We start from the raw sequence: 24,901 nt of genomic DNA on the forward strand, positions 1-24,901 counted from the left end.
TGCTGTATGAATGGTGCATTGATGTTGGTTGCATTTGACATTTCAAGGGTGTGCTGAAAATTTGTTAAAGGGAATTTCTCACACCTTGGGGGATGCACTGCATGAGCTGCACATCAGGCTCAAATCCCTTCGGGCAGGTGGGATGGCACTGGCCGTGGAGAAGGTACAGGTCTGCTCTACACCTCAGACACATGTTCCTCCTCAAACACACCTCACAGCCTATAGAGCACTCTGAGGTAAAGGGACACAAGTGTCTTACATCCTACTGTAGTTTAATGGAAGAAGTCATGTCAACATGAGACGCACAGAAACCATGCACACGTCACATAAAGCTGTCACGAAAAGCATGCAGTAATGCTGTGCAGTGTCTCAACCTGTGCATTCTCGCAGTGCTGTGTTTGCTGTAAGTCCGTTTGGACAGGTGTTCTCACATTTTCCCTGGAAGAGGAAGTGACCCGGATGACAATGTGTGCAGAAATTTTCACTGAAACAGGATACACAGTCCGTGTTGCACCCTGCAGGTCAACAAACATGGCACCAAATTATACTCTTGTTTGTTTGATTCTCTCAACACTGACTTTAAATTCGTTTGTAGAATACACAGTTAGTGTTTCAAGCCTTAACCAAGGCTCTCAACCAGAAAAATTAGTTATTTGTTCCTTTTAGCACAACAAAGCCTTTTACCATTGTAAAAAGTCTCTCTAAATATCCTTCCACCACTCCTACATGTGTTCATCGGTACCTACTAGCACAGGTGCTGATGTGTGGAGAGCGCGTGCCATAATAACCCCGGGGGCAGGAGGGCAGACAGGTGCCCCTCTGCCGCATCCCATCCAGCTCCAAGTGGAAGAAGAGTCGAGGCTTACAGGACAGACAGCCATTCAAGGCTGAGCATGTCACACAACCTGCTGGGCACAGTCTGCTCACAGGGGAGCTGCCTGTGGATAAAGGGATGTGAGGAGTGTGTAGAGGGGGAAGATGAGTGAGGTATATATTCTATCTGTGCTCATGCAAATTAAAGACAGTCAAATACTCAAGTAATCTGTGCTCCATTAACCGCCTGCTGTTTTACAGGCAACTTGCTTTGATGAGATCAGAGGGAACAGAGCCAAGCTTTCAAATTCAGAGCGAGCAAGCAGGTAAAAGCAGTGAAAATCTATGACCACATTATTCCCCTAAAGCTGCAGTAATACACTTATTGTCTCCATATGTAGTGTCTGTCTACTGTTTACTATCTTTCAGTGGAAAAACGGGGAAAGATAAGACATTTTTCACAGGAGTCCTAGAAATCATGTCTTTCAAGCCCTGTTTTGAATATCAGAGAAGTGGGGAAGACGAGTCATGCTTGAATACTTACGTCTGTATCGCAGAATGTTTGTGTTATCTAGGCCTTTGGCAAGATTCACAAAGTGCAGAAGACAAATTAACAACGGTATCTGCATTTTCCTTCACCTTCAGTAAGGCACTGATCCAGCCATGCCATCACATCCCAAATCCCATGATATTAGTTAAAATAAAAAGTCTGTGACTTTCTCCAAAAGTTCATTTAAATTGAATCACGCAGAGACTCCTCACTGGTGTAAGAGAGCAGTCGAGTGCAGAGTTGAGCCAAATGTTTTCTTGAAGAAAAATCCCATGATCCCATTCCATGAGATCACTGAAGCCGGCAGAATGCCATGAAGAATGCAAACAGAAGCGAAACCATCATATGATAGTCGCAACACAAATCAAATATAAGTTTGGGTGAGCTGCTATGGTTTTGTCTTGTTTCTCTCTCTCTCTCTCTCTCTCTCTCTCACACACACACACACACACACACACACACACACACTCAACCTTTTCTCATGCGTTATCCTTCCTTCACGACCCGCCTCCTGATCCATTACCACATCAAACACTGTGTATATATATATATATATATATATATATAACAGTGATTTCTGCATGATTATTTCACTTATTAGAAACCATTATTCATATCTGTCATCACCTCTGCATTTATTAATTCACTAAAGCTTACAGTTCTGTCATCTAAAGCCCCACTCCACTCAAAAATGTGTTTTGCTTATTGCTTTTCACTTGGATGTTTGACCTTCACTCCGCAGAGTTTGACACCTGTTTTCACATTTAACTCCTGAAGGGCCAAAGTTTCACTGTGCTCACTTTAAATCTGGTTTTAAGATGCATTTGTATGTACAAAGACTTTGTGACACGACAACTGCAAGCCAGTGGTGGTCCAATGCACTTTACAGACTGATGATGTGCCCAATAGTTACACTTCTGTAATACGTTAATATTTTGCTCAATAAAATGTGATAAATAGATTATTTTTTGAGCAGATTGATAAATATCTTCATCTACATTTTGTCAATCATAACTGCATTTCATGTAAAACTTTATGGTGCCATACATAATGTGACGAATCATCACCTTGAAAGGTTCAAAGCAATGAAACTGTTACCAATCATGCACCCCAGTAAGTTGATAGAGCATTCCTTTTTTATTCATATCCTACAAATAACCATACACTGTCTCTTCAGCCCAAAGGCAAATAGAGTGAGCGTGTGACTCATTTGGTTCCATTTAAAACAGTCAGGAATGACTGTTTTTAAAGCGTGTCATCACATCATCAATACCAGCTTTTCAAAGGATTCTAAAACAGTCTGGACGTCACAATGACAAAATACAGACATAAATTTGTATATATATATATATATATATATATATATATATATGAATAAAGTCAGAAAAACTGCAATTACCACTTTATCCCTGTTTTTTTAGATTCAGTTCAGCTCAAGCCATGAATGGGCATATCACTTTTCTCATGAAGTCTGGATCCAGGAAAAAAAAAACAAAATACAGGGTGATTTGACTACCTCTCAATGACAAAACAAAACCAGGGCTGGAGGTGTCTCAGGCAATATGCGATTCCCATAAAAAGGCTGGAAGGTGATAAAAGCTTTAAGTCCTCCAGAGGGTCTGTTATTTGGCATCCCGGTGTGTATTATCGCCTGTTTTGGGAACTCTGTGGCTCTTCATCTTTTCTCCAAAACAGATTTGAACTCTTCAGTGTTTCTCTTCCTGGAATTGATTTCCATCTGCAATTTATGATTCTTTGCTCCAGTCCATAATCCTTTCAGAGTCTGTCAAATCCTATAAGATCAAAAAGTCCCAGATTTGCTAACAAGCCAAAATTGGTGATGTTGCTTTTGCTGATTCCTTAATGTCACATTGTAGCTGGACTAAAATAATTCCACTCCTCCTCAAAGCAAAGACATGAGAGGAAAGAGTGACACTCTTGAAACCTGTCAAACCATGTGCTCTTCATTAAGAAAGGCACAGCATGTTATCATAACAACATCTCTGCCAAAATGGACAACCATGCTTTCCTGGCTTGTCTGGAAAAAATGTCAAAAGACAAATCAGCAGGAGCTTTGCAGTGGGATTTTACACTGGGTTGATTTATCTGAGAGAGACAGAGCTAGAGTTTACACATGGCCAAACAGAGGAGCTGGACAGGCCTGCTGGCTTTATTGTCAACAGGTGCTCAGACACAAAGACACACTGGACAGGCGAGGCACAGCTCCTTCTTTATTTAGACAGAGGGAGAAGAGCACGTTTCTCAAATCCTCAAGAACAAGAGCAAACCCAGAGAGGGGAGGACAATAAAATAACACCTCAGAGGAGCCTCTGGATGTGTGGCCAGCTGCTGAAGAATAACATCATCCATCCTGCATGCAGGATTTATATAGATTATATCTCCAACAGCAGAGTGTGAAGAAATTTAACTCACTATTGTCACTAACAAACTTTGAAGGACACGATGGAGTGAAAACTAAATGTATTATCAATATCAGAGGGGTCTGTGATCAGAATCAGAATCAGAATCAGAATTCCTTTATTAATCCCTGGAGGGAAATTCTTGTTTCTACAGACAATTGCACATGCAGTATTCCCGACCAAGAAAGGAGAAAAGTGCAGAGTATATAAATAGGATAAACAAAAACTAAAATCTCAAGTACAGTAGTATTTACAAAAACTGTATTCAAAAAGTTTTTGTAAATACTACTGTACTTGAGATTTTAGTTTTTGATGAGAATATAGGAGAGGGCAGCAGGGCAGAGAGAGGTGCCAGGTGTTCATAAATCAGAGGGGTGGGCCTCCACCTCCTCAACCTGACTGGGAACATAAACATGACAAGGCCATGCTCACTGGGGTGCCAGGTCACATCTTTGATGAAAATAACCATTGGAAGCCAAGAAATGTCGTAACTGCCAAGAACAAAGACTGGAAAATGAAAAACTTTATAAAGATGGAGGACATCACACGAAGGAGAGAGAAACAGAAAGAAATAAAATTAATGACTGATTTAAACCACATACAACTATGTAACTATGTTCACATTGAGCCAATTAAAATTCAAATCCTACACTGAAGTTGTACATTTTGCATTTTTGTGCTAAATCACTTGACAAACCATTTTTTGTAAATTTTGCAATGTTCTTCTTGAGAAAAACATGCGTTGGCACATAACGCTAATTTCCACTAACAATTTAGCAGATCCTGTATGATTAAGCAATTTAACACTATAGCTTTGACCTTTTCACCGCTCTCACACCTAAAAAGGTGAATCTCACTGTGAGGAACCCTGCAGTGATAAGGAAAGAACAAGACTGCATCTCAGTGTGTGCAGCGTGAAGAAGTGAGGAATTTGGGAGGAGGCCGAGGCCGCACTCGGCAGAGAGGCTGTAAAACACTGGCTGTGATGAATGTTAGGAGGGTGAAACACAGGCTGAGAAGATCTGGAAGTAGTAACTAACTGTGAGCTGTCCACAGCTTTGAGATCAAAGCCTAATATGCTCATCATCTCTGTGAGCGGCAGCTTTTCTTTTTTTTTTTTTTACTTAATTTAATATGAGAAAGCTACTGAGCATTTTAGAGATCTACAATGTTAGAAGATTCACAAGATTTTAATAATGAACAAATAAACTCATACGACAGGTAAACAGGTACAGGACATGTGCTTGATCAAAGGACAGAATAAAAAAACTCATATTTCTACAGTTAATAATAATGTTCATAAAGATGATGAGGCACTTCACTGTCTTCATCCCCTTGCTTTTTTCAGCACTTTCTATGAGAAAAGAAGAAAATCTCTGTAAGTCTAGCTCCTATTCATAAGGGTTCAAATAATAAAATATGTTGTTAATAATAAGAAGCACTATTACATCTAATCAATTATCAAAGCCAATTCTAAATAAATAAATATTTGCATTTTAAAAGGATCTGCATGTTTCAGCCCTGTAATGTTTGATTGAAATAAGAAAGGGAGTCTAAGCGACATGAGAAATTGTTTACTGAGGGGGAGGATGTTTACTGAACACCTCGGTCAGAGAAAATGTCATTTGCTAATTCTTACTAACTCTAACTCTTACTATGTCCTATGACGCTTAACCTCTCAGGTGCATCTGGTGGCTTAATTTACACTGTCAAAACCAAACAAAAAGTTAATAATAATAATAATAATATTAATATATAAGGGTGTTTGATAAACCCATAGGATAAAAATAAAACCCTAGATATCAATTATAAAATAAAAACATACATTATGTGAGATGCGACCGGATATTTTTACTTGTCAAGATGTGGGAACATTTCCAGAAGAAGTCTGAGACACATGTAAATACCAGACCATTCCAGTAACACAACTGATTCAAAAAAGTATTCAAAAATTTGGAACTAGTTGTGTATAGAAATGACATCACAGTGTTGGATCATCAGAAAATCTTCTTGATTTTACAATACAATATCTCAGTTTCAACATGGAAAGAGAAATTCCTGCTTCTCGGGGTTAATCAGAGGTTGGGCCAATTGATGGCAAATTAACTGAAAACTATTGTGATAATCAATGAAATCATCACGTATTTCAAACGAAAATACCCCAGATCTCAGTGGTTCCAGCCTATTAAAGAGAAATACTTTATCTTTTAGTTTTGGTCTTCAGCCCTAAGCCGAATCTCTTTACATCTTTGGACTGCATTTAAAGATATAACCTTGAGTTCCCGTTCATGGTGACAGCCAGCTTTTCATTATTTTCTGACATTTTAGAGCGCATAAGTGTGATGTGTGAACAATTCAAATGCAGTATGCGGTCAGCGTGTCACTAGTTTACTGTTTAAATGCAATATTACAGAGCTCCTTGAGGTTTTGTCATGTAAATTAGATTTTAAAAAATCCCTGATTGGAGCCCCCTTTGAACTTACCTTGGAGACTGCTTTGAGATGTTGCGCTCTAATCGTTGCAGATTTTTCTTCAAACGCTTTGGCCTTCGCCTCCTCAGCAAGGCTGCTCAAAAACAGTAGCGTCAGGAGTTCAATCTAAGAAAATGGAAGGATAACGTAGTTAACGAACAGTCAATATCAACAGTAACGTTAACGCGTCAGGAGTCCGTATCGTCGGCTAAGTTACCTACCATTGCCTCTGACGCAGGCCTCACATTTATGTTGCTCTTCATTTTCCTTTTAACTGTAAACTTTAATTTGGGCGCCTTGTTCAGCATTTTCGCAAATATTCAGTGTGAAACAACAGCTCACACCAACACAAAGTTTGTTTCCCTCTTCAAATCTCCCGCTTATCTTACTTCCGGAGTAACAGCTTCTTCTTCGGGCAATTCGAACAGTCGCTTCTTGCGTTACTGCCAACAAGCGTTATTCTTTTAATAAAAGTTTAAAATGTCCTGTCAATGATGGTGTGGCAGAAGAAATATTTACGTAATATTTCTTGGCGCACACATAAAAAATACTGCTCAGGAAGAGGATTTAGACATCGTATCTCTTTTAATTTAGGCTCGTTATATTATTTATGTTGTCACCTAGCGGCCGCTTCAAGCTACTACACTAGCAATTCTGTATCCGGGTCAGCTGACAGTAATGGCGGCCACCGTGAAGACAGCAACCGGCATGAATATGTTGCAATTTATGAAACTTATCGGACAGCTCAAAGTAAGGCCTCCCCCAAGCTTAATCTACGTTTCCAGCGATTTTGCCCCTGACCAAAAACGGGCAAGAAATGATCTTCAACTGCATTCTCTGGATGTGGGATTGTGTTTATGATGGGCTTAATTCGTAGCTTGTCCTTTTAAATTGTTTTGCCGTTGCCAGGGAAAAATAAATGTCGCCTGGACTGAAAAAAATAACACTGGTTTCTTTAATATTATCCCATTGCACTCACTGCTGCTGAAATGCTTTCCATTAATTTGTGTGATTTGCACGTGGCTATACAAATGACAATACCCTTTAATGACTGTGTAGCGATGCTGTATATTATATTAGAATTAATACATTGCAAATAATTTCATTAATTTGGGAGTAAGATTGGTTGAAAGATTGCCGATGTTAATTGAATGATTCAGTGAAGCTGGGTTACTAAGGTGTTGAGTTAAGTCATGAGACATATTTTGGGTCAGATTTTTCCTGTCCAGAGCCATTGACTGTTGCTGTGTGTTGTGTTTGTCGTCACGCACAGAGGATCCCGCGCACCGGCTGGGTTTACAGGAACGTGAAGGAACCCGAGAGTGTGTCAGACCACATGTACCGCATGGCCATAATGTCTCTGACCATAACTGACCCCACGGTGGACAAGGACAGGTACTTCAGTCCCGCAGTTTGAACCCAGGCCAACAATTATCTACTGTAGAAGCTATTTTTTCTACTTTCAGTAGATATTCCACTGATGTCATTTTGACTACCGAACAGCAACTCACCAGTTCAGCTTCCTGGAGTCATTTAATAACGTTTGAAAAGATTAAATATGAAACAGATTTAATGCAGTTTGTTTAAATCGTTCCAAAATACTTCATCGTGCTCATACTCATGCTTTCCTTCATTGTCTTTAGATGTATAAAGCTGGCTCTGGTTCATGACATGGCAGAGTGCATTGTGGGAGACATCGCACCATCAGACAACATCAGTAAAGCAGAGAAACACAGGCGAGAAGAGGCAAGCGTCAGCTCATATTACATCCAAACACAGCAGTGTCTGTTAAGGTTACCTGCCTGCTCAGGTGTTATCACATTACGTGATGATGGTTTATACTTATGTAGTCCTTCTCCACCTCTCCCTCAGGAAGCGATGAGCCATCTAAGGGGTCTCCTGCCAGAGGGACTCAAACAGGAGATATATGGACTGTGGGAGGTGTGACACTCTGTGTTTGTATATCTGGTGTGTTTGCAGCTTACGGACGATAATTTAAGTAATCTAACAGCAGACTCACATTTGCCTCATCTGCAGGAGTATGAGACCCAGAGCAGCCCAGAAGCCAGGTTGGTGAAACAGTTTGACCTCCTGGAGATGGTCCTGCAGGCGCATGAGTACGAGGAGCTGGAGGGGACACCGGGAAGACTCCAGGAGTTCTTTGACTCCACTGATGGTATGTCTTAAATTTGTCTCTCTTTAAACAGTCAGTGTCTCCATTTCTTGTCAGTTTCACTCTTCGCAGGCTGTCATCACTTGAAGTGCTCACATATCTTTATGTATTATTTACAATTTATTCAATGTAGACAAATGCAACTACGTTTTCGTATCATTTATTTGATTTATAAATGCTCAGTAATCTGTAGTTTTCAGACAATATAGACTGATGTAATAAGTTGTCATTTTAGGCTTCAGGTCACTTAAAAATTAATTATGACATGTTGTGCAGGCTTTTTGAACATTGTTTTTTATTTCACTGAGTTGAAATAAGCTGCCTTTACCTGTATTGTTCTTGGTCAGGTCGTTTCCACCACCCAGACGTGCTCCAGCTCGTCAGCTCTTTGAATGAAGAGAGAGGGTGTCACCTGACGATTACGGATAACAAAAAGAATTCTGGGAACTCGCAGACGGCTGGTGCTGAAGCTTCACAGCCCTGTACGACTTCACAGGCCGCTTCCTGACTGACACAAACTCCTATTCAGCGGAGGAACAGAGACACTGGACTGTAAAATAAAATTTGTGTACAAGGATGCACAAACACGTCACAGGATCATGCAAGGTGACCAAGTGTGGGAAAACTGCATCAGCTGTCCTCTGCATCTCATCTCTGAGGCAGTTGGTGCAGTAGAACTGAGGATGGCGGCACATGGATGTTTTCTATGTGTGTACGGCTTTTTTGGCCCATTATCTTTTACGTTTTACCTCAGTGTATGCACGTACAGTATAAATATGTATACAAAATACATATACAAATACAACTACCGATGCAAAAACTAGCTAATACAAAAATGCAATTTGTTGACTGATATTTAAAGGCCAATTGAAATGGATTGGGTATGTATATTAGATATTCACACGTTGTTTTAAATTGGTAATAACTGCATACTCAGGAATCAGTGGATGGAGGTTATTTTGCATTCAGCTGCACGTTAGAGAGCCTACTTCGACATTCAGTTGCACGTTACATATTCCACATTTTTTGTTTGGTTGTTTTATCACAGTTTGAATAGATTCAGTCACAGTTTTCAGCGTTCATCGTAAAAACAGTCATCTGTGAAATTTAGTTTGGTTTATACGATTTTTAATAGCGATACCTCATCCGTGACAACACCATACACATTAATATACGTTAAACACAATGTTAAGTCTGTGTGTCTTTGGTGTTGTGTTATAAAGGGTTTTTAAAAAGGTTTTTAACTGATGCTGAGGTCAATTTGATTTCAACCCAACACGAAACATGAATATGAAATATATACTCAAATTCATTTCAAGAACATGAGTTCCCTCAGTTATCTGGTAGAAGGACAGAGCTGACAGCCTTTTCCTGTGACAGGAGATCCTGCAGTACTTGATTTATAGTGTGAATCTTAATAAATACATTTCACGGACAGACTTATCTAAACATAAAATGGAGGCATCTTGTCAAACCACAGCACAGAAAATATCATGACATGAATGACTATGAATATGAGAAAAATGACACAAAAAACATATATGCTGAAAACAATGTTACTTTGAAGGCAGATTCATGCAGCGGCCGTCATCTTAAAGGGTTAAAAAGAAAATGTTTTCAATTCTTTGTGGCACCAGTCTTCTCACAAACAAGCTGTAAAAAGTTCATACTTTGTTCCATCATTAAGCAGGTTAGTTCTGCCAAAGGAATTTAAAAATCAGATCTGTAAGTGACAGCACGTTTTGGATTGGATTTTAGGGTCACGTTGTGGTAAAAGACTGTATGACAGAAAAGCTGCGGCTACAGTACGATGCTGTTATATTAATATTATGTATTATTTCTCATTTCGCTATTTTTCTCATCTCAAAATAGTCGTGAAGTTATTAGGACAGATGATGTAGATAAACATTAAACCTCTGTGTCATCTGGATCTCTACAAACCTTTTACCTTCAGCACGTTTCAGGTAAACTGTACAGCTGTTGTGTTTTTAAACCTCCAGCGTCAGGCTTAAAGTTCTTAAGATTAATTTGAGTCTGTATGATTTCCTTTTTCTAAACAGTCAAGAGAAAAATAAAATATTCTCCATCATTATTTTTCCACGTGGAAAGTGCACTGCACGGGGCAAACCTACAGTGTTTTGTTTCTTCATATAAACTTGTTTGCCTTACAGTGTGAATGCACAGATGTGTGTGCCGTAAGTATGATCCAGGATTCAAAAAAGCCACAGCAGTCCGTGGCTGACACTCAGCTGGGACTTTCTGAGAAAAAGTAGTGTGACTGGCTGCAAAGTGAGCCCAAACATCCAATCTTTTTTGGTACGACTTCTAGGTTTATCAACTTGGGCAGTAGTAGTAAAAGTACTTTAAAATGTATTTCTTCTCTGTGATCTAAAAATGTAGTTTTGTTTTGTTTTTGGTATATAAATTATGAGCAGATGTGATGTAGAGTCTTGATACTTTACCAACATGGATGTTTCCAGTTATTTGAAATTCATATCACAAAAGAAGGAATTCCTGTGATTTGACAGCTGGGTTTTTCCACTCACGATGCCCAAGTAAGCAATGAGACACTCATCTTGACAGAAAAAAATACAGTTTAGAAATGTAGGGCTTTGGTTCTTGAAATCTGTTCATACTTCTTTCATTTCAATATTTCTTTAACTAAGACTTGTCCTCTTTAACCACCCCCTGATCCAGCACCTGAGCTTTGGAGGCCAACAGACAGCAGGTTGGTTAAATACACCACACTGCAAGAGGGTCTTTTCACAGAAAGACCACCAACCACATCCACTTAAACATGGTGCACAAGGACCTTAGCTGTCTTAATCTGTCAAAATAATAGGTAGACAACTGCTGCTTTAGAATACTAAGGGTAGATCTGTTTCAGGCAAGAAATGCTGGCAATTCTCTATAAAGTAAGCGTCACAGGAAATTCCTTCCATTACGGAGACCTAATCACATAGATGGGGATGTTTGTCTCTTAACACATGCAGTCAAATAAAAGTATTCTGTAACATTTGGGATACAGCAGTGATAAGAGTTCCTGATTGAAGTCCTGCCACAGCTCTAACACGGCCTCTCAGAGTCCTCCATCAGGTTGTTAGTGGGCGTGTCCTGAGAGCTGGCGTTCGCTGCGGAGGAGAGGACCTCCTCAAAGCTGCCTCTGGTCTCTGAAGTACCAACCTTTGTCTGTGAAACATTCAGAAAGAAAATGCATCAACACGAAATGAGCCTTCATCATTCAGTAATCCTTTGTTCTGCACTGCTGCTGAACAGACTCAAGGTGGCAAGATTTCACAATCCAAAAGACAGTTCAATTCCACAGTCACACACTCTCAGTGTGAGGGTGACAGAAAGTATTTTTGTTTTGACGCTACAGTATTTATCCTTGAGCATACCCAGGGTTTTTAAGGAGAAATGTTTGCACCCTGTTATCTTTTAAATAACAGGAAACAGAAGTCAATGGCTATTTAGCATTTTATTTTAGCATTTCTTACCTTTCTGAACCCACACTGTAGCCCCATAAATCAGATGCTGGTCTTTGCAGTGGCTAATGGTGAAATGTAACTGAATACATTTTCATTTACATGAGTATTTCCATTACATACAACTTCATACTCATAACAAAGCTGAAAACATAGCTGCTGTTCTTCTGTGCTCATGAAAAGTTGACTTTGTAGACATTCTTAGACATCGAGGCTACAAACACTTGTTGATCTCATAGAATAAGATTCAGAGCTGTACATTAAACTACCCAACAGTACATGAAGTAATTAAACTGAGGTCATCCTTAAAAATCTGCCACGGTAAAATGCAACATACATATTAATAGAGCACTAATACCAACCCAAAGAGACAATTTTATTATACTACTTCAACTTTTGATTCTTAATAGTATCAAAGTTAAGTATATGTTGCTCATAATACTTAGATACTTTGAGTTTTCTGACGAGGCTGAATTCAGTACTTGTACTTGCGGTGGGGTATTTTCACAGTGTGGCATTGGTGCTTTTATTTCTTCCACCATTGACAGAGTCTGTTGCAAAAGTATAGTCAAGGGATGAAAGTCTGCTGCTGCTAAGACTGCATCAGGATCAGTGTGAATATAAATAACCGACAGGCGGGAAGAGTCAGAGTGTAAGCCAGCAATTACACCCAGATTATAGTGTTCTGTTCTCTCTGCGTCGCTAATGTTTTCTAACTCTGAGAGGCAGAAACTTGATCAGATTCTCGACTGCGACTTTCACAGCTTACACTAAACAAAGTGCAGTTCACAGGGTGTCGATGTGCATGACAGTCAATGTTTAAAAAATAGCAAAGAGTCAGTTAGATGACAGATGGCAGTAACGGCATATCAAATGACCTCTTTAACACCTTGAAATAAGTGAGGCTATTTGAGGTAACATACTGTATGCAGTTTACCTTGATAGTGGACACTGTATTCTCAACCTTCTCTTCAAAAGATTTGAAGCTGGGAGAGTTTCTGCAACGAAAATAAATACTTTATTATTTTAGAACAGCTGCACAAAATGATTTGCTAAACTATTTTCTCAAACAATAAAATGGGCAAAGTCACTATTGAATATACATTGTGAAAAACAAACTGGTTAAAGCTTAAGAATCTGGAATACATTTTCTACACATAAGTTAAATATTAACTGTAATGTCACACATGTACGTGGATGAACTGAGATCTTAGAGGGCACTGAAAGCATCAGAACGGGGTGTAAGCAGGTGTCAGTACCATGTGGAAACATCTGTGCTATTTTATTCATTTCGAAGGTTCACAGTACCAGGATAAACTTATCACTAGTCAGCCACTGACTAAATAAATGTCTACAGAGAGGACACTTTTTCTTGTGCGCTGCACCTGCTGTCTGAGCAGTATTTAGTTTATTTAAACAAAAGTATAAAATAAATAAAAAAAATCAGAAACCTGAAAAGAAAAAATCGCAGAAATTCAGTCTCTCACACACAGAAGCAAGCACAGTGTGTTTACCTCATGGTGGGCATGCTCATAGAGTGTCTGATAGAGTAGCTGTCCCCGGAGAGCATGGTGAGAGAGGAGTTCAGGGTTAGCAGAGGTTTCACACACACACACAGAAAAGCCAGAGCTGCACAGTCAGTCCAAGATCCTCCATTAGAGGATAAATTACATCTATTGTATGATATCTGCTCAATAAAATCAATGATTGCTCAACACGGTGCAGCCTGCGTGGTCTTAAAATCAATCTCAGCTCGAATTAGCTTATCTTTCCTGCAACTCGGAAGGTGCAGCATACTTCATAACAGGGATTAAAATCAATTAGATCTGATTCTGAGCGGAGACAAGAACCACCTGACTGTACTGCAGTCCATCATGGCAACACAATTTACTCAAACCAGACTCAGCTGACTGTTATCAGAGTCTGCACTGTACCAACCAGTTAGTGCAATCAGCTGATCTGAGATCTACTGACTCGCAGTCTAAGACTCCGTAGTTATGAACAACTACTGTGACACACTCATGCTGTGTGATCCTTACCCTATAGAGTTGGACCTTGGGGAGCAAGGAAGAAGATGGAAAACATTTTAAGATACTGTGACAGGCCTTGGCAACATCACAGTTAACTTTCACATTTAAAAGGTACGCTGCAAATGATATTAATATTATTTCCAACTTTTATTCTTAGTAAACTCCTATTTGTTCAGGGGAGTGAAGTGGGAGCAAGTGAGCAACTAGTGTGAGGACCAGACTGTGCTGAACTTCTCTTTATCTACACAGACAAGCAAACAAAATAAAAATGTTATAGTAAAGTTAAGCATTCCAAACACACAAAAACACAATCTTATCCACACTCTGCACACCTAAAACAAACCCTGAGTCAAATTATGGAAAGAGTTCGGATTATCAAACATTTTGATGTAAACACACACACACACACAGCAGATCTGAAGATAAAGAGAGCTAGCTGCTAAAAGAGAACCATGACAGATGTAACAGTGGTGGAAAAGAAACACTGCCCAAAGAGTGGAAAATCTGATTTCAATTGGATTTTTTAAAGCTGAACAAGAGGCTTTTCTGCATTTTAAATCAGACATACAGCTCCTGTCCTCTTTAAAGAGGTTTTCACCTTTGCATCTATACTATGGGACAGATAACATATTTCTAAAAGGTTTTTGTTGACTGAAACAACTACATCCAACGCACAAGACAGCAGGACAGATATAAGTAAAATGTGATATGCCATATGAGAATTCAACCTCAGACAAGTCAGATTGAAAAGGTTCAGTAATTCTGACTGATAACATGCAAGATTGTAAGAACACACGTCAAACTCATCCGCAGCAATAAATAAAAACATGCATAGAAAGCCAAACTGGGCACACCATGAGCCGTAAACCACAGGGACGTACCTCCGAGGGAAGAGTAACTCTAGCCCAGCCATACTGGAATATCAAGGATAATGCAACGCAAAGTGTCTCCAAGTGTTATGTATAGGTTTGCACACAATGTAAAGTGTCTTTGGTTGTGCAGTTAAAGCTTCTCTTGTGCTTTCTCCTGCGCACACACAAAGTCACAGAGACCCACATTCTCTTTGCTCTCTCTTGTCGTCACACATACAAATGCTCTATTTATGTACACGCAGAACAATCCAGGCTCACACACTTTTTGTTGACCTTCAGCGTCTCACACAGAACAAGACAGAGCGACAGAGAGGCAAAGAGACTGAACGAGGGAAAGAGAGTGACTGAGGAGGACAGACTTTGCCTCTGGGTCCTTCAGCTCCCCTCAGAAAGCAGCTTAATGTGGGCTTACATAATCTCAATTTTGCCCTGAGCTGGAGAGAACAAGAGTCAAAACCCTGCTCACTGAGAGATGGGATGGATTGCACCAATAAAAACTGTGTCTGTGAGATGGATAAAAGTGGAAATGCATCAGTGGGGAATGTGCAGGCTGGGTTACGACAGGTTTAAATATGCAAATGATGTGCGAAAGGCAACAGTGGCCACATTTCCAATTTCACTAGACTATTTTCATGAAATATTATCATTTCTAACAGCTGGTTGGCATACAAGACACAAACGTTTGAGCTCTGGGTTGAAGGGAGTGAAGATGTGATGTGATGCTTGTGTACCTCACGTCCCCGAACTTCCTGCTGATGGTGCTACCCAGCGTGCTGAAGGCTGCTGAGGTTCTCTGTCCTGCCGTGGACAGCGTCTCTGATGTCTTCTTATAGCTGAGACATAAAGAGGGAGTATTCAAAATGTTGCTATTTCCTGCACTCACATACATGCACAGAACTCTCATGTCTAAATTAAGACAATATTCGTGTATACACATGCATATAAAGGGGTGAAACGCATAAACATGGACATAAACTGATAATAAAGGCAACAAAACCCACGTAACTTGTTTCAAAATGTCTTAGTGTCGTCTGGTGGCCATAGTCTTTTAACCTTTTTTAAATCCTCACAACTAATTCATTTGATTACAGGATAAACCCAACCAAGCCGCAGTCCTTCACTGTGACTCACAGTGCCTGAAAAATTTAAACCAGTTAAAGTTCTGTAGTGGTTTTGTTTACATTTGCATCCCAGGTTGCAGCTTCCACACATCTGCCTGTGTTCCCCAGTTTCTGTGTGATCTTATTCTCCTGCGGTCACACTGGTTCATTATACATGAGGACGGCAACGGTGTGTGTAAAGCGATCTTCAGGTTGAAGTGTAACTGGAGAAGAAGGGAGGCCTCTAGAGCCCGTCCCTTTGCTCTTCTCTGTCTCTTGATGTTTGGGGAAGAGCTCACATCTGCTGGTGTGGTGTGGAAATTAGGTTATTTCTCTGCACACTAAAAGGCCAAAAATGTTATCCTGATATGGGGCAATATTACACATGTATTTCCTTCTTAAAAATCAGGTTATTTTTATCTGAATAATCAGCGAATATTTTAAGATAATATCGTCACAGCCAGGGGAGAGATTGCTGTATCCGACAGGCATGAAAATGACATTAAATAAAATTAAAAAAAGAAAAAAACACAATCAAGTAAAAAAGACAACAGCAGCCCTTAGCGTCATGTTGCCATTTGATGTGTTTTTAATCAAATTTCTCATGTCTGTTACACTGAGCACAACAAAGATAACCACCACACACACAAATGTCTTTTTTAATTGGGTGTGATATCTGTGTTTAAAACAGATACTCAGTTTGGAACACGCTGCAGTACTGGCTTTTAACATAACAACTACCTGCTCCGTGTGTGTGTTTACTTTTGGGTGTGCGTCCTGTGAAGGGCATTTATGTTGACACAATACAGGAAAGACATTCTGCCGTGGGCTGCAAACACAAACACACACAGAATTTCTCCCCTTCACTTTAACTCTATTAAACCTGCAAACTTACGCCGTGGAGGTCTGCATGTCGTGCCAGCCTTTGCTGAAGTTGTTCCTGAGCTCGCTCAGAGGAGTGATGCCCAGTTTCTGTTTGAGGTCTGCATGCTGCTTCTCTTTGGACAACAAAACCTGTTTCAGTGTATTGATCTCCTCTTCCAGCTGGACACAAAAAACACAAAAAGAGCTATTTAACACTTCCATATATCAGAACGTCTTAGCTTTAGGTAGCGCTCGCACACATAACCATACTTTAACTAATTCTTGTTGAATCTCCTCTCGCTCCTCCTCCGTCATGGCTGAGTTGTTTAAGTTGACTTCAGACACAAAATCTTCATCAGCCTCCCTCAGTGGCTCAGAGTCCAGAAACCCTGAATGACATATACAAACATAAAGTGAAGTGTTCATTAAAACCTCTGTGCGACCTGTAACACAGTGAAGGTGAAAGACAAGCGAGAAAGAAAGTAGGATTTGTGATTTGATGTGACTTCTTATCCCAGTGGGTCCACTTATTTTAAGATCCTTTGTCCCAAAACATCCATCAAACGAATGTAATGTCATCTTTGATGGTGTCAAAGTAGGTGTTTGATTAATCTTGTATTTAAAATGTATCTCTGTCCTTTTGCCTGTGCGCTACAAACTGTCTCACATATCTGTCTGTCTGTCTTTCTGTCTCCACGTCTGACTGTGTCTGACTGTCTGGCAGTTATGTAATCTGTGGCTGCAGCCTGTAGCACTCTAATCTGGATTAACTAACATGGATTATCTTGTTTTAACTCTGCTGATGGACACTACAGACTGCTACACACACACACACAAACAAACAAGAAGCTGTTTCTGAAGACAGACTGAATTTAAACTTGCAGCATTGGACTTCAGTGGTTTACAGTATACTATATACTGAACAAATCAGTCGATCTTTAATTAAGTCTTAAAAAAAATAAAGAAATCATGTTCTCCTTGGCATTTACTCTCAATAAAAAGAGTGTGACAGTTTATGAAATCATATGCCTTAATACAGCTATTCAAGCAGTAGTTATACAAAATATATAAAGAAATAAAGCTGGTGGGCTTCAGTAATTCTGCAGGACAGTACTATACAGAAAACAGTTTCTTTTTTAGAAAACAGTCTTTAGAAAATACTATGTTGTTCAGCCTCATATAAACACCTCATTATACCACTTGCACACTGTACTTATTTCTGGAAACAGCACTGTGTCTCATCCACGCAATTACACCGCGACATACAGCAGCACAGACTGCACTGCAACATGCACAAAAACATCTTCTTTTAATGAAACTTCAGGGAGAGCAATGAAGCTGATACACACTGTCATCTGACTGTCATCCGCGGACTCTAACATATGATGCAGCAGGGATACAAGAAACTGAAGTTTCAAAGTAGTGACAACTGAATAAAGTCCACGGAACAATGATGACAGGATTATATTATGGAGAAGGAGTAAAAGTAAAATGAGAACAACCGACCTACAAATTAAAACCGCTTCCACCAGATCAACTTTGTAATGTTGCAGGACAGATGGGAACCAGGAAAGAGCAGGACGACCATGTGCACACGCCCAGATAAGTGCAAACACACGGGCAATAAAAAACACAAATATGTCACTGTATATGTAGTGAACCTGTGAAGGTCTCACATCTAAACTGTATCTAACAAAAACACACAGTTTGAAAGGAAATCAAAAGAATTACTGTACCTGCTGAGAGGTGTCCTCTGTCTTAATGTGGCAGCAGTATAGGACAGGTGAGGACAGAGTAAGATTAGCAAATACTGACAAAAAATGGTGACTATGGAGTCATTTTAACAAAACTCTGTTAACAGTTCAATGCTTTTACTCTAAGGTTGAAAGGGACTCAGCACTACATGCAGCAAACACACTCACACACACTTCTCAACAGTGTAGCTTACAACTCAAGCACAGCATGCACCACTAGAAGACAGGCCTTTCTACAGCGGAGAGCCATTTCTGCCTACATGGCACAGCAGCAGGGCAATCAGAGTTTTTAAACTCCTGTGGCTGAGATGGACGTCTTTCATGTCTTGGAGAACTCAGTCTGAGTTGTTTCTCATTTTCCCAAAGCCACGAGAAGAACTTAAAAATAAGAGGTAGTGCACTAATTTAAACATTTTCTATAAGTGTATTATTGTGCATTTGTTCATTTAAAGACTTATAATACACTCCAGAGACAAACATCCAAAGTATAACAATCATCAAGCTTGTTTTACTGAGTGTTCACACTACTGGCTTTTCCAGAACTGCTAATGATTTTATTCCTTTAAAGGTAATGAGTGATCAATATAGAGCTAAATTTAGTTTATTAAAGATCAAGAGCATGTAGCAAACGGTTGCTTTTTAGACAAAGCAGGTTTCTTTTTAGCTTACACAAGTTTTTTTTTAACTAAGGTATGTCTCTTCTGGCTAACTCGAGTTTTCTTAGAGATTACGAGATTTTATCTAAGTTAAGACGGGTTTCTTTTTAGCTAATGCACTTCTTGAGAAACTTAAAGGAAAAAAATGTAGACAAGTGAACATATTTTTTTTCAGCTGGGTGTCTGATGGAAGATTAACATGGAAGATTAACATTTAAACACTGATAGAATGACGCAGCGGCAAAAGCACAACTTCAAGGTCTTAAAGTCAAATTTTCACAGATATTTATGTTGGTATAGAGAGAACATTCCAGTTATTCGCTTACAGTGCTGTAGCATTTCCAATTCTCTGGAATGTGAAGAATGCTGAGACTTTTTAAGTTAATAATCTCAGCCATGGTTCACTCAGGTCCTCGCGTTCCTACTGAACTGAGCGTTGGTGAGAATTGTCAGGCCACGATACACAAAGAACATTTTAAAGGGCTGTGAACAGACAACAGGCAAAAGCTCCTGAATATCCCAGCAGCTATTGCTATAGCACTTCTGTTCCTTTAAAACACACGCACTTATCATTCCTCACTGAATTTGTCATGTACATTACTGCAGCCGTGTACACTTGTGGTAGCTGATCACGTTCTTGGACAGTAAGAGGCAGAACAAAATTTTAAGGCAACATGTCACTTTGGTTGAACTTTTAACAAAATGATTTAATGGCAATGTTGAAGTCACTGAAGTGAGGTCACACAGAAGCTGTAATCATCCATCAGTTTTCTTCTGCTTATAGGCAGTCTCCCTGACAAAGTCTTCTTTTCTGCACTACAGATGTGATATTCTACATCCCTATAACCAGCCTGCAACGTCAGGAGTCAGAACGCAGCAGGTCCCCACCCAAATCTGCTGCAAGGGTTATGAAGCACCCACCTCCAAATGCTTGTCTAATGTGTGGCAGGCCCATAGGGCAGCAGTTTCATGTACAATCTGTAACCACCACGACCAATACCGGTCAGTGCCTATTCCCACTTTCACATCTCAACATGTACTTAGACAGATTTCATAAATTACAACTTGTTTCATATATTCAATGTCATACATATTACAAGTCCAACGTAGTCTACATTTCAATTTAAGGCCCAATCCACATTGCCAAGAAACAAGTCATGGTGGGGAAACTACAAACAGTAAAAATGAAGAACAGTAAGCCTAACAATACCAGAATCTGCTTATAATATGCTCACACTGCCTTCATTTTTTTAAACTGTAGCATTTAATTCCTCCACTTAACTCTTCAAAGTTGCTAAACTCCCCAGATTATCAGATAAAAAACAAAAGGACTTAACCTCAGTCTCCTCAGTGACAGTTAAAGCCTCTCACAGAGGTCAGTCATAATCAGAACTAAAAGTTCAACCAAAGTGAAAGATCAACTATTCTACAGGCTCTAGTCTACACCCCTCTTCACCTGTGCTGCCCAGTTGCATATCCCAAGTGGTGGACATGGTCCCGCTGTCAGAGTGGGGCACTGATGTCTGATACCAATGTCTGTCCCCTGATAGTGAAGTTTTAACCCATTCTGTCATATTTCCCCCATTTTGGGCCACTGGAGCCAAGTCTTCACCATATGAGCTCCTTTTAACCGATTCCTGGCCTGAGGGGCAAGACATTCCTCAATTCAAATCTGAGCAGAACAACAGCTGAATATATTTCAGTATCTGACACAAAAAAAAAGTGCTTGGTTCATCTTTTTTTGAAAGTGATGAGTAGGCTTTGAATGATGCTTAACCAACAAAAAAAAAAATTGCTTGTGAGCATACAGGATGTTTCTGTTAACAGGTCAGTGTTGAGTGTAAATCTCAACTACAGCTGTGATATGCTAATTTAATTCTATGCAGCATCATAAAATCATCCTAAAATCTTTTATACTTTGCTCATACGATGAAAATGAGAAGGCTTTGTTAATAAAAGTGCCGCAAACTGAACTATGTTTATAATATTCCAGTGTGAAGGTACATGTTGGACTGTACTTCATAGAAACTTTAAATCTTCAAGGTACACATTTCATGAAGTGCAGGAGGTGGATGTCAGTGTAAAGGCCCAGCAGAAAACTTCTGCCTCTAATGACAAAGCAAGCTGACAGTGTAACCTAATTTCCTTAAGCATCTTGAATGTAAAATCTTATTTGAAACCTCTAAACAGTTCAAGCTGTAAAGTTTCTCAGAGTTAAGCTTATGTGATTAGCCATTTAGCTGACCAACAGGAATTATTTTGATGCTCGACTATCTTTTGAGTTAAGAAAAAAATGGCAGCGTGTTGTTCTTTTCTCTTGTGTTTTGACAGTTTTTCAGCTTTTTCTAGACAAAATCATTAACAGAGAAATTTGACAAGAAGAAAAATCAACAATAAAAAAATAATTATTAGCTACAGACCTGCGTCACGGAACACATAACAACCTCAGGTTTGTGGAGTGGCCTTTTCTATTTTATCTAAAACTGATATGATCCCATCTAAATGAAATGTTCACACTCAGACCTCACTCACTCACACTGAAGGAAAACCTCTGATGCCCTGAAAACTCTCAAACATGCTGCACTTCTTCCACCATCCCAACATTTTGCATTCAACAGCTGAAGTCACAGGCAAAATGCACATGCTTTGATGTCACTTCCTGTGATGCAATCTGTGTGCAGCGGCCTTTTCCGAGTTGTGGTTCAATGTGGATTTGCCTTTTTTTTTCTGTTTGGGAGAGTGGAGTCTTACCCTGCTCTCCCTCGTGTGTGGCTGAGTTAACCCACTCCTCTCCAGGACCCATGCTGCCCCAGTCCACCACTGCCTCACTCAGAACACTAGAGTACAAGTCTGCAGCAGCAGAGCAAGGCAGCAGTGTGGGAGGACACAAGAAAAAGGGTTATATATACAGACACAAACACACACTCATGTCACCCCTCTTGGCAGATTTGATGCTTCTCCAGAGCCCAACGCAGCCCTGTCACTAACTTGATAATACTGAGGTCTGTTTTGTTACAGGAGTTGGTGCAAGCAGCTTATCTGAGTCTGCATTTGTACAGGAACAGGAAATCTGACTTTTCACCTTTTGTGGCACAGATCTTACCTTCTAGGAACAGGATATACCTGATTTTTGCCATTCAAAAAAAGCATTCCAGGAAGCAAATTTGTGCAACACAGCATTGCTGAGGTCTTTTGTAACTTTTGAAAGAAATAAAGCCAGAATATCCAAGGTTATTGAGCAACCAAAGTTCTCTGGTTTCTTATGAAATCTCATTACACCACTGTCCAGCATTACGGGAAGAAGCAAATCAACAGTGTTGTTTCACTAACAGTGATTTCCTTCTGGTTTGACTTGTGGTAAGACTGACTGGTAAACCGCTTATGTCTTATTTGGTTTTTTTTTTACTTCAGGGAAGAAAAGGTCACAGATTTCAGTGGAAAACACAAAGAAAAAGGGGTGGAATACTCAATCACAATATCAGTCAAGTGTCAAGCAAGAAAGATTTGTTTTCTTAAGATTTTGAAGGTTTATGTCAGTGGGCCAATTCAGCAGCACTTATCAAAACACTTCTGTTAACAAGGCATCATTTTGCAGATCAAAGTAGGACATGAGTTTTTTTTCCATATGGTAATCACAGTTAAATTACACACTCATGAGGTCAATCAGATTAATTTCACAGGGTGTCTGGTTTGCTGCTTAATCAATGCAAGGATTTTTAACAAACATACATTTTCACATTCCCCTTCTTTCCTCCCCTTTCTCTGTTTTTTCTCCACTTTTCCTTTTTCCTGGGATGGAATACCATTGGTCACAAGACTTCCATTTGGCCCACTGGTCATGTGGCTATGCTAGATCAGAGGCCTGGGGACGGTCATAAGGCTTTGAAATCAATTGAAGCTGAACCGAAGTTTCCTGCAGTATGGCTGAACTACAGTATTGCACATACTATCTAAATACTTTGGCGAGACCCTGCTTCCATTTTAAAAGCAAACCATCATGTTGATCGAGTTTATGTTTATCAAGATTCATGGAAGACTTTTTTTGCCCCCCTGACTCTCAGTCAGCCTTAGGCACACATCCAGGCTAGGAATGCAAATGAATGCAATTAACTACCTGTAAACAAACACTACATTGACCTCATTGACTGCAGGGATGTGGGACTCATTTCCTAACTTGTTTACTTCATGTCTCGCTCCTCAGTAAACATGGGCTGAACCAAAGAGTAATATGAATGAACAATATGTGTCACTGTCAGCCCTAAACAGCACAAATATTACACCTTCTACTAATGTCACAAACAAAATCCAACACCATGAAAAGGTTCCCTCAATGTCCGTCAAAGACAAATAAAGCAAAATGACATATAGTGGCATCATACCTGACATTCTTATAACTATAAACACCATTCATACTGGAGACTTCACAGAATTAATAAAAAATCGGGTTATAAAGTTACAAGACCTCTGTAGCTGTGATCTTTGTGAGAATGAACTTGTTTGTTTTACAAATGGAAACTTAAAACATTCCTTGGAATGAGGCTTTAAAACCACATGCGGATAACAGGGTCATTAAATTCATTTCAGAGAGGTAAATGTGAGCAGGATGATCTTCTACAAATACCAGAAACACCTGAAATCTCATGCATTAGACCATCAGACCTCCATCTGAGCCAGGAAACTGTATCCAGCTGCAAGACTTAGCTTGGTCTTGAGTTTCCATGATGTCTTGAATAAACAGCAACAAAAAACCTGCAGCACACTGCCCAGTTGTCTGCTTCCTGAACCAGCTCTAATGGCAATAAAAAGCTCTTTAGAAAGAGCTCACTAATAGAGCAACATTATTTTGTTATTATTACAATATTTGATGAGTTTGTAAAATAAACACATTACAGAAACATGACAGTTTAAGTCATCATTCTTACAGGGTCCCTTCACATCTCTTGACTTTCTTTCCAGATTTACACTTACTGTTAGTTATTCATTGCTTCAGCTCCAAAACAGTGACGTGTGCACTCAGCGCAGCCTACATTCAAGTTCAGCTCAATACCAGGTCAACAAAAAACACAAACAAGAAACACAGCGACTTGTTTTAACTTCTGTCTGAAAAATAAAACATGTGTTTCCGCCGCGAACCCGCACGGACTCACCTTGTTGTCTGGTCTCCATCAGCGGCAGCCAGGTGAACTTCGCCAAGCAACCTCCTGAGAAACACACACGGGTGGCAGCACGCGCAGCACCGGCCGTTGGGTCAGTTTCCTTGGCAGTCACGCGCTGGGCAAGCTTCAAAGGCGGAGCTTCGAGCACGAGCCAATGGGATGTAATTCGCTTAATTTACTTAGCGGACATATTTCCTTACAAGAAACTGCCCTCATTGGACACAGCAACATGCTGTGTTTTAATGAAAGCCAAATCGGCAGAATGAATGAATAAATAAATAAGTTTCTTTCTGTGGTGGAGGAAATATTCTGCTCCTTTGCTGAAGTGGGCTAAAAGTAGTAATACATAAAAATACCCCATTACAAGTAAAAAGCCTGAGAAACCTTAGTGAAATAAAATAAGTTAATATATATATATATTGTGAGCAAAAATAAAAAGCTAAAGCAACTTAAATTTAAATGTAGAAAAGTAAGATCCCTCTGAAATGTAATGGAGATGAGGGGTATGGCGACAAAAAATACTGCAGTAGGTTTCAGTATTTGGAAAAGTGTTAATT

At 39.6% G+C, this 24,901-nt stretch overlaps 4 protein-coding genes across 9 annotated transcripts in view; 1 reads left to right on the forward strand and 3 right to left on the reverse strand.

Moving 5' to 3' along the window:
* LOC124051028 (R-spondin-3-like) overlaps positions 1-1,755 on the reverse strand; it is a 2,454-nt gene extending 699 nt beyond the window's left edge. Inside the window, exons 1-3 of the mRNA XM_046374054.1 lie at positions 747-1,755; positions 375-515; positions 85-231 (exon numbers count right to left, since the gene is read on the reverse strand). Coding sequence (XP_046230010.1) covers positions 85-231; positions 375-515; positions 747-828 — 370 coding nt within the window. The 5' untranslated portion in view covers positions 829-1,755. The remainder of the gene's footprint in view (positions 1-84; positions 232-374; positions 516-746) is intronic.
* cenpw (centromere protein W) overlaps positions 1-6,700 on the reverse strand; it is a 24,144-nt gene extending 17,444 nt beyond the window's left edge. Inside the window, exons 1-3 of one of the 2 annotated variants that reach the window (XM_046374055.1) lie at positions 6,476-6,700; positions 6,267-6,380; positions 4,958-5,137 (exon numbers count right to left, since the gene is read on the reverse strand). In XM_046374055.1, coding sequence (XP_046230011.1) covers positions 5,111-5,137; positions 6,267-6,380; positions 6,476-6,562 — 228 coding nt within the window. In that variant the 5' untranslated portion in view covers positions 6,563-6,700 and the 3' untranslated portion in view covers positions 4,958-5,110. Of the gene's footprint in view, positions 1-4,957; positions 5,138-6,266; positions 6,381-6,475 lie in introns of those variants that run through there. The other variant, XM_046374056.1, reaches the window with a different exon arrangement.
* Positions 6,701-6,803: 103 nt separating this feature from the next.
* On the forward strand, positions 6,804-10,558 carry hddc2 (HD domain containing 2). The gene is made up of 6 exons (XM_046374053.1): positions 6,804-7,004; positions 7,528-7,649; positions 7,898-8,000; positions 8,127-8,195; positions 8,292-8,430; positions 8,775-10,558. The coding sequence occupies exons 1-6, from the start codon at positions 6,933-6,935 to the stop codon at positions 8,933-8,935; spliced, it is 666 nt and encodes a 221-aa protein (XP_046230009.1). The 5' UTR covers positions 6,804-6,932; the 3' UTR covers positions 8,936-10,558.
* On the reverse strand, positions 9,794-24,487 carry tpd52l1 (tpd52 like 1). 5 transcript variants are annotated; one of them, XM_046374052.1, is made up of 10 exons: positions 24,336-24,461; positions 21,940-22,038; positions 20,645-20,830; positions 18,515-18,535; positions 17,049-17,167; positions 16,810-16,958; positions 15,546-15,647; positions 13,427-13,465; positions 12,850-12,910; positions 9,794-11,616 (listed from the first exon to the last, which is right to left on the reverse strand). In XM_046374052.1, the coding sequence occupies exons 1-10, from the start codon at positions 24,352-24,354 to the stop codon at positions 11,494-11,496; spliced, it is 918 nt and encodes a 305-aa protein (XP_046230008.1). In that variant the 5' UTR covers positions 24,355-24,461; the 3' UTR covers positions 9,794-11,493. The 5 variants fall into 5 exon arrangements, with proteins under 5 accessions (XP_046230008.1, XP_046230004.1, XP_046230006.1 ...); XM_046374048.1 differs by lacking the exons at positions 18,515-18,535; positions 20,645-20,830 and having other exon boundaries at positions 24,336-24,458; XM_046374050.1 differs by lacking the exons at positions 18,515-18,535; positions 20,645-20,830; positions 21,940-22,038 and having other exon boundaries at positions 24,336-24,487.
* Between the last annotated feature and the right edge of the window lie 414 nt (positions 24,488-24,901).

This window comes from Scatophagus argus, chromosome 19, assembly GCF_020382885.2.
Source record: "Scatophagus argus isolate fScaArg1 chromosome 19, fScaArg1.pri, whole genome shotgun sequence".
NCBI classification, from domain to species: Eukaryota; Metazoa; Chordata; class Actinopteri; family Scatophagidae; genus Scatophagus; species Scatophagus argus.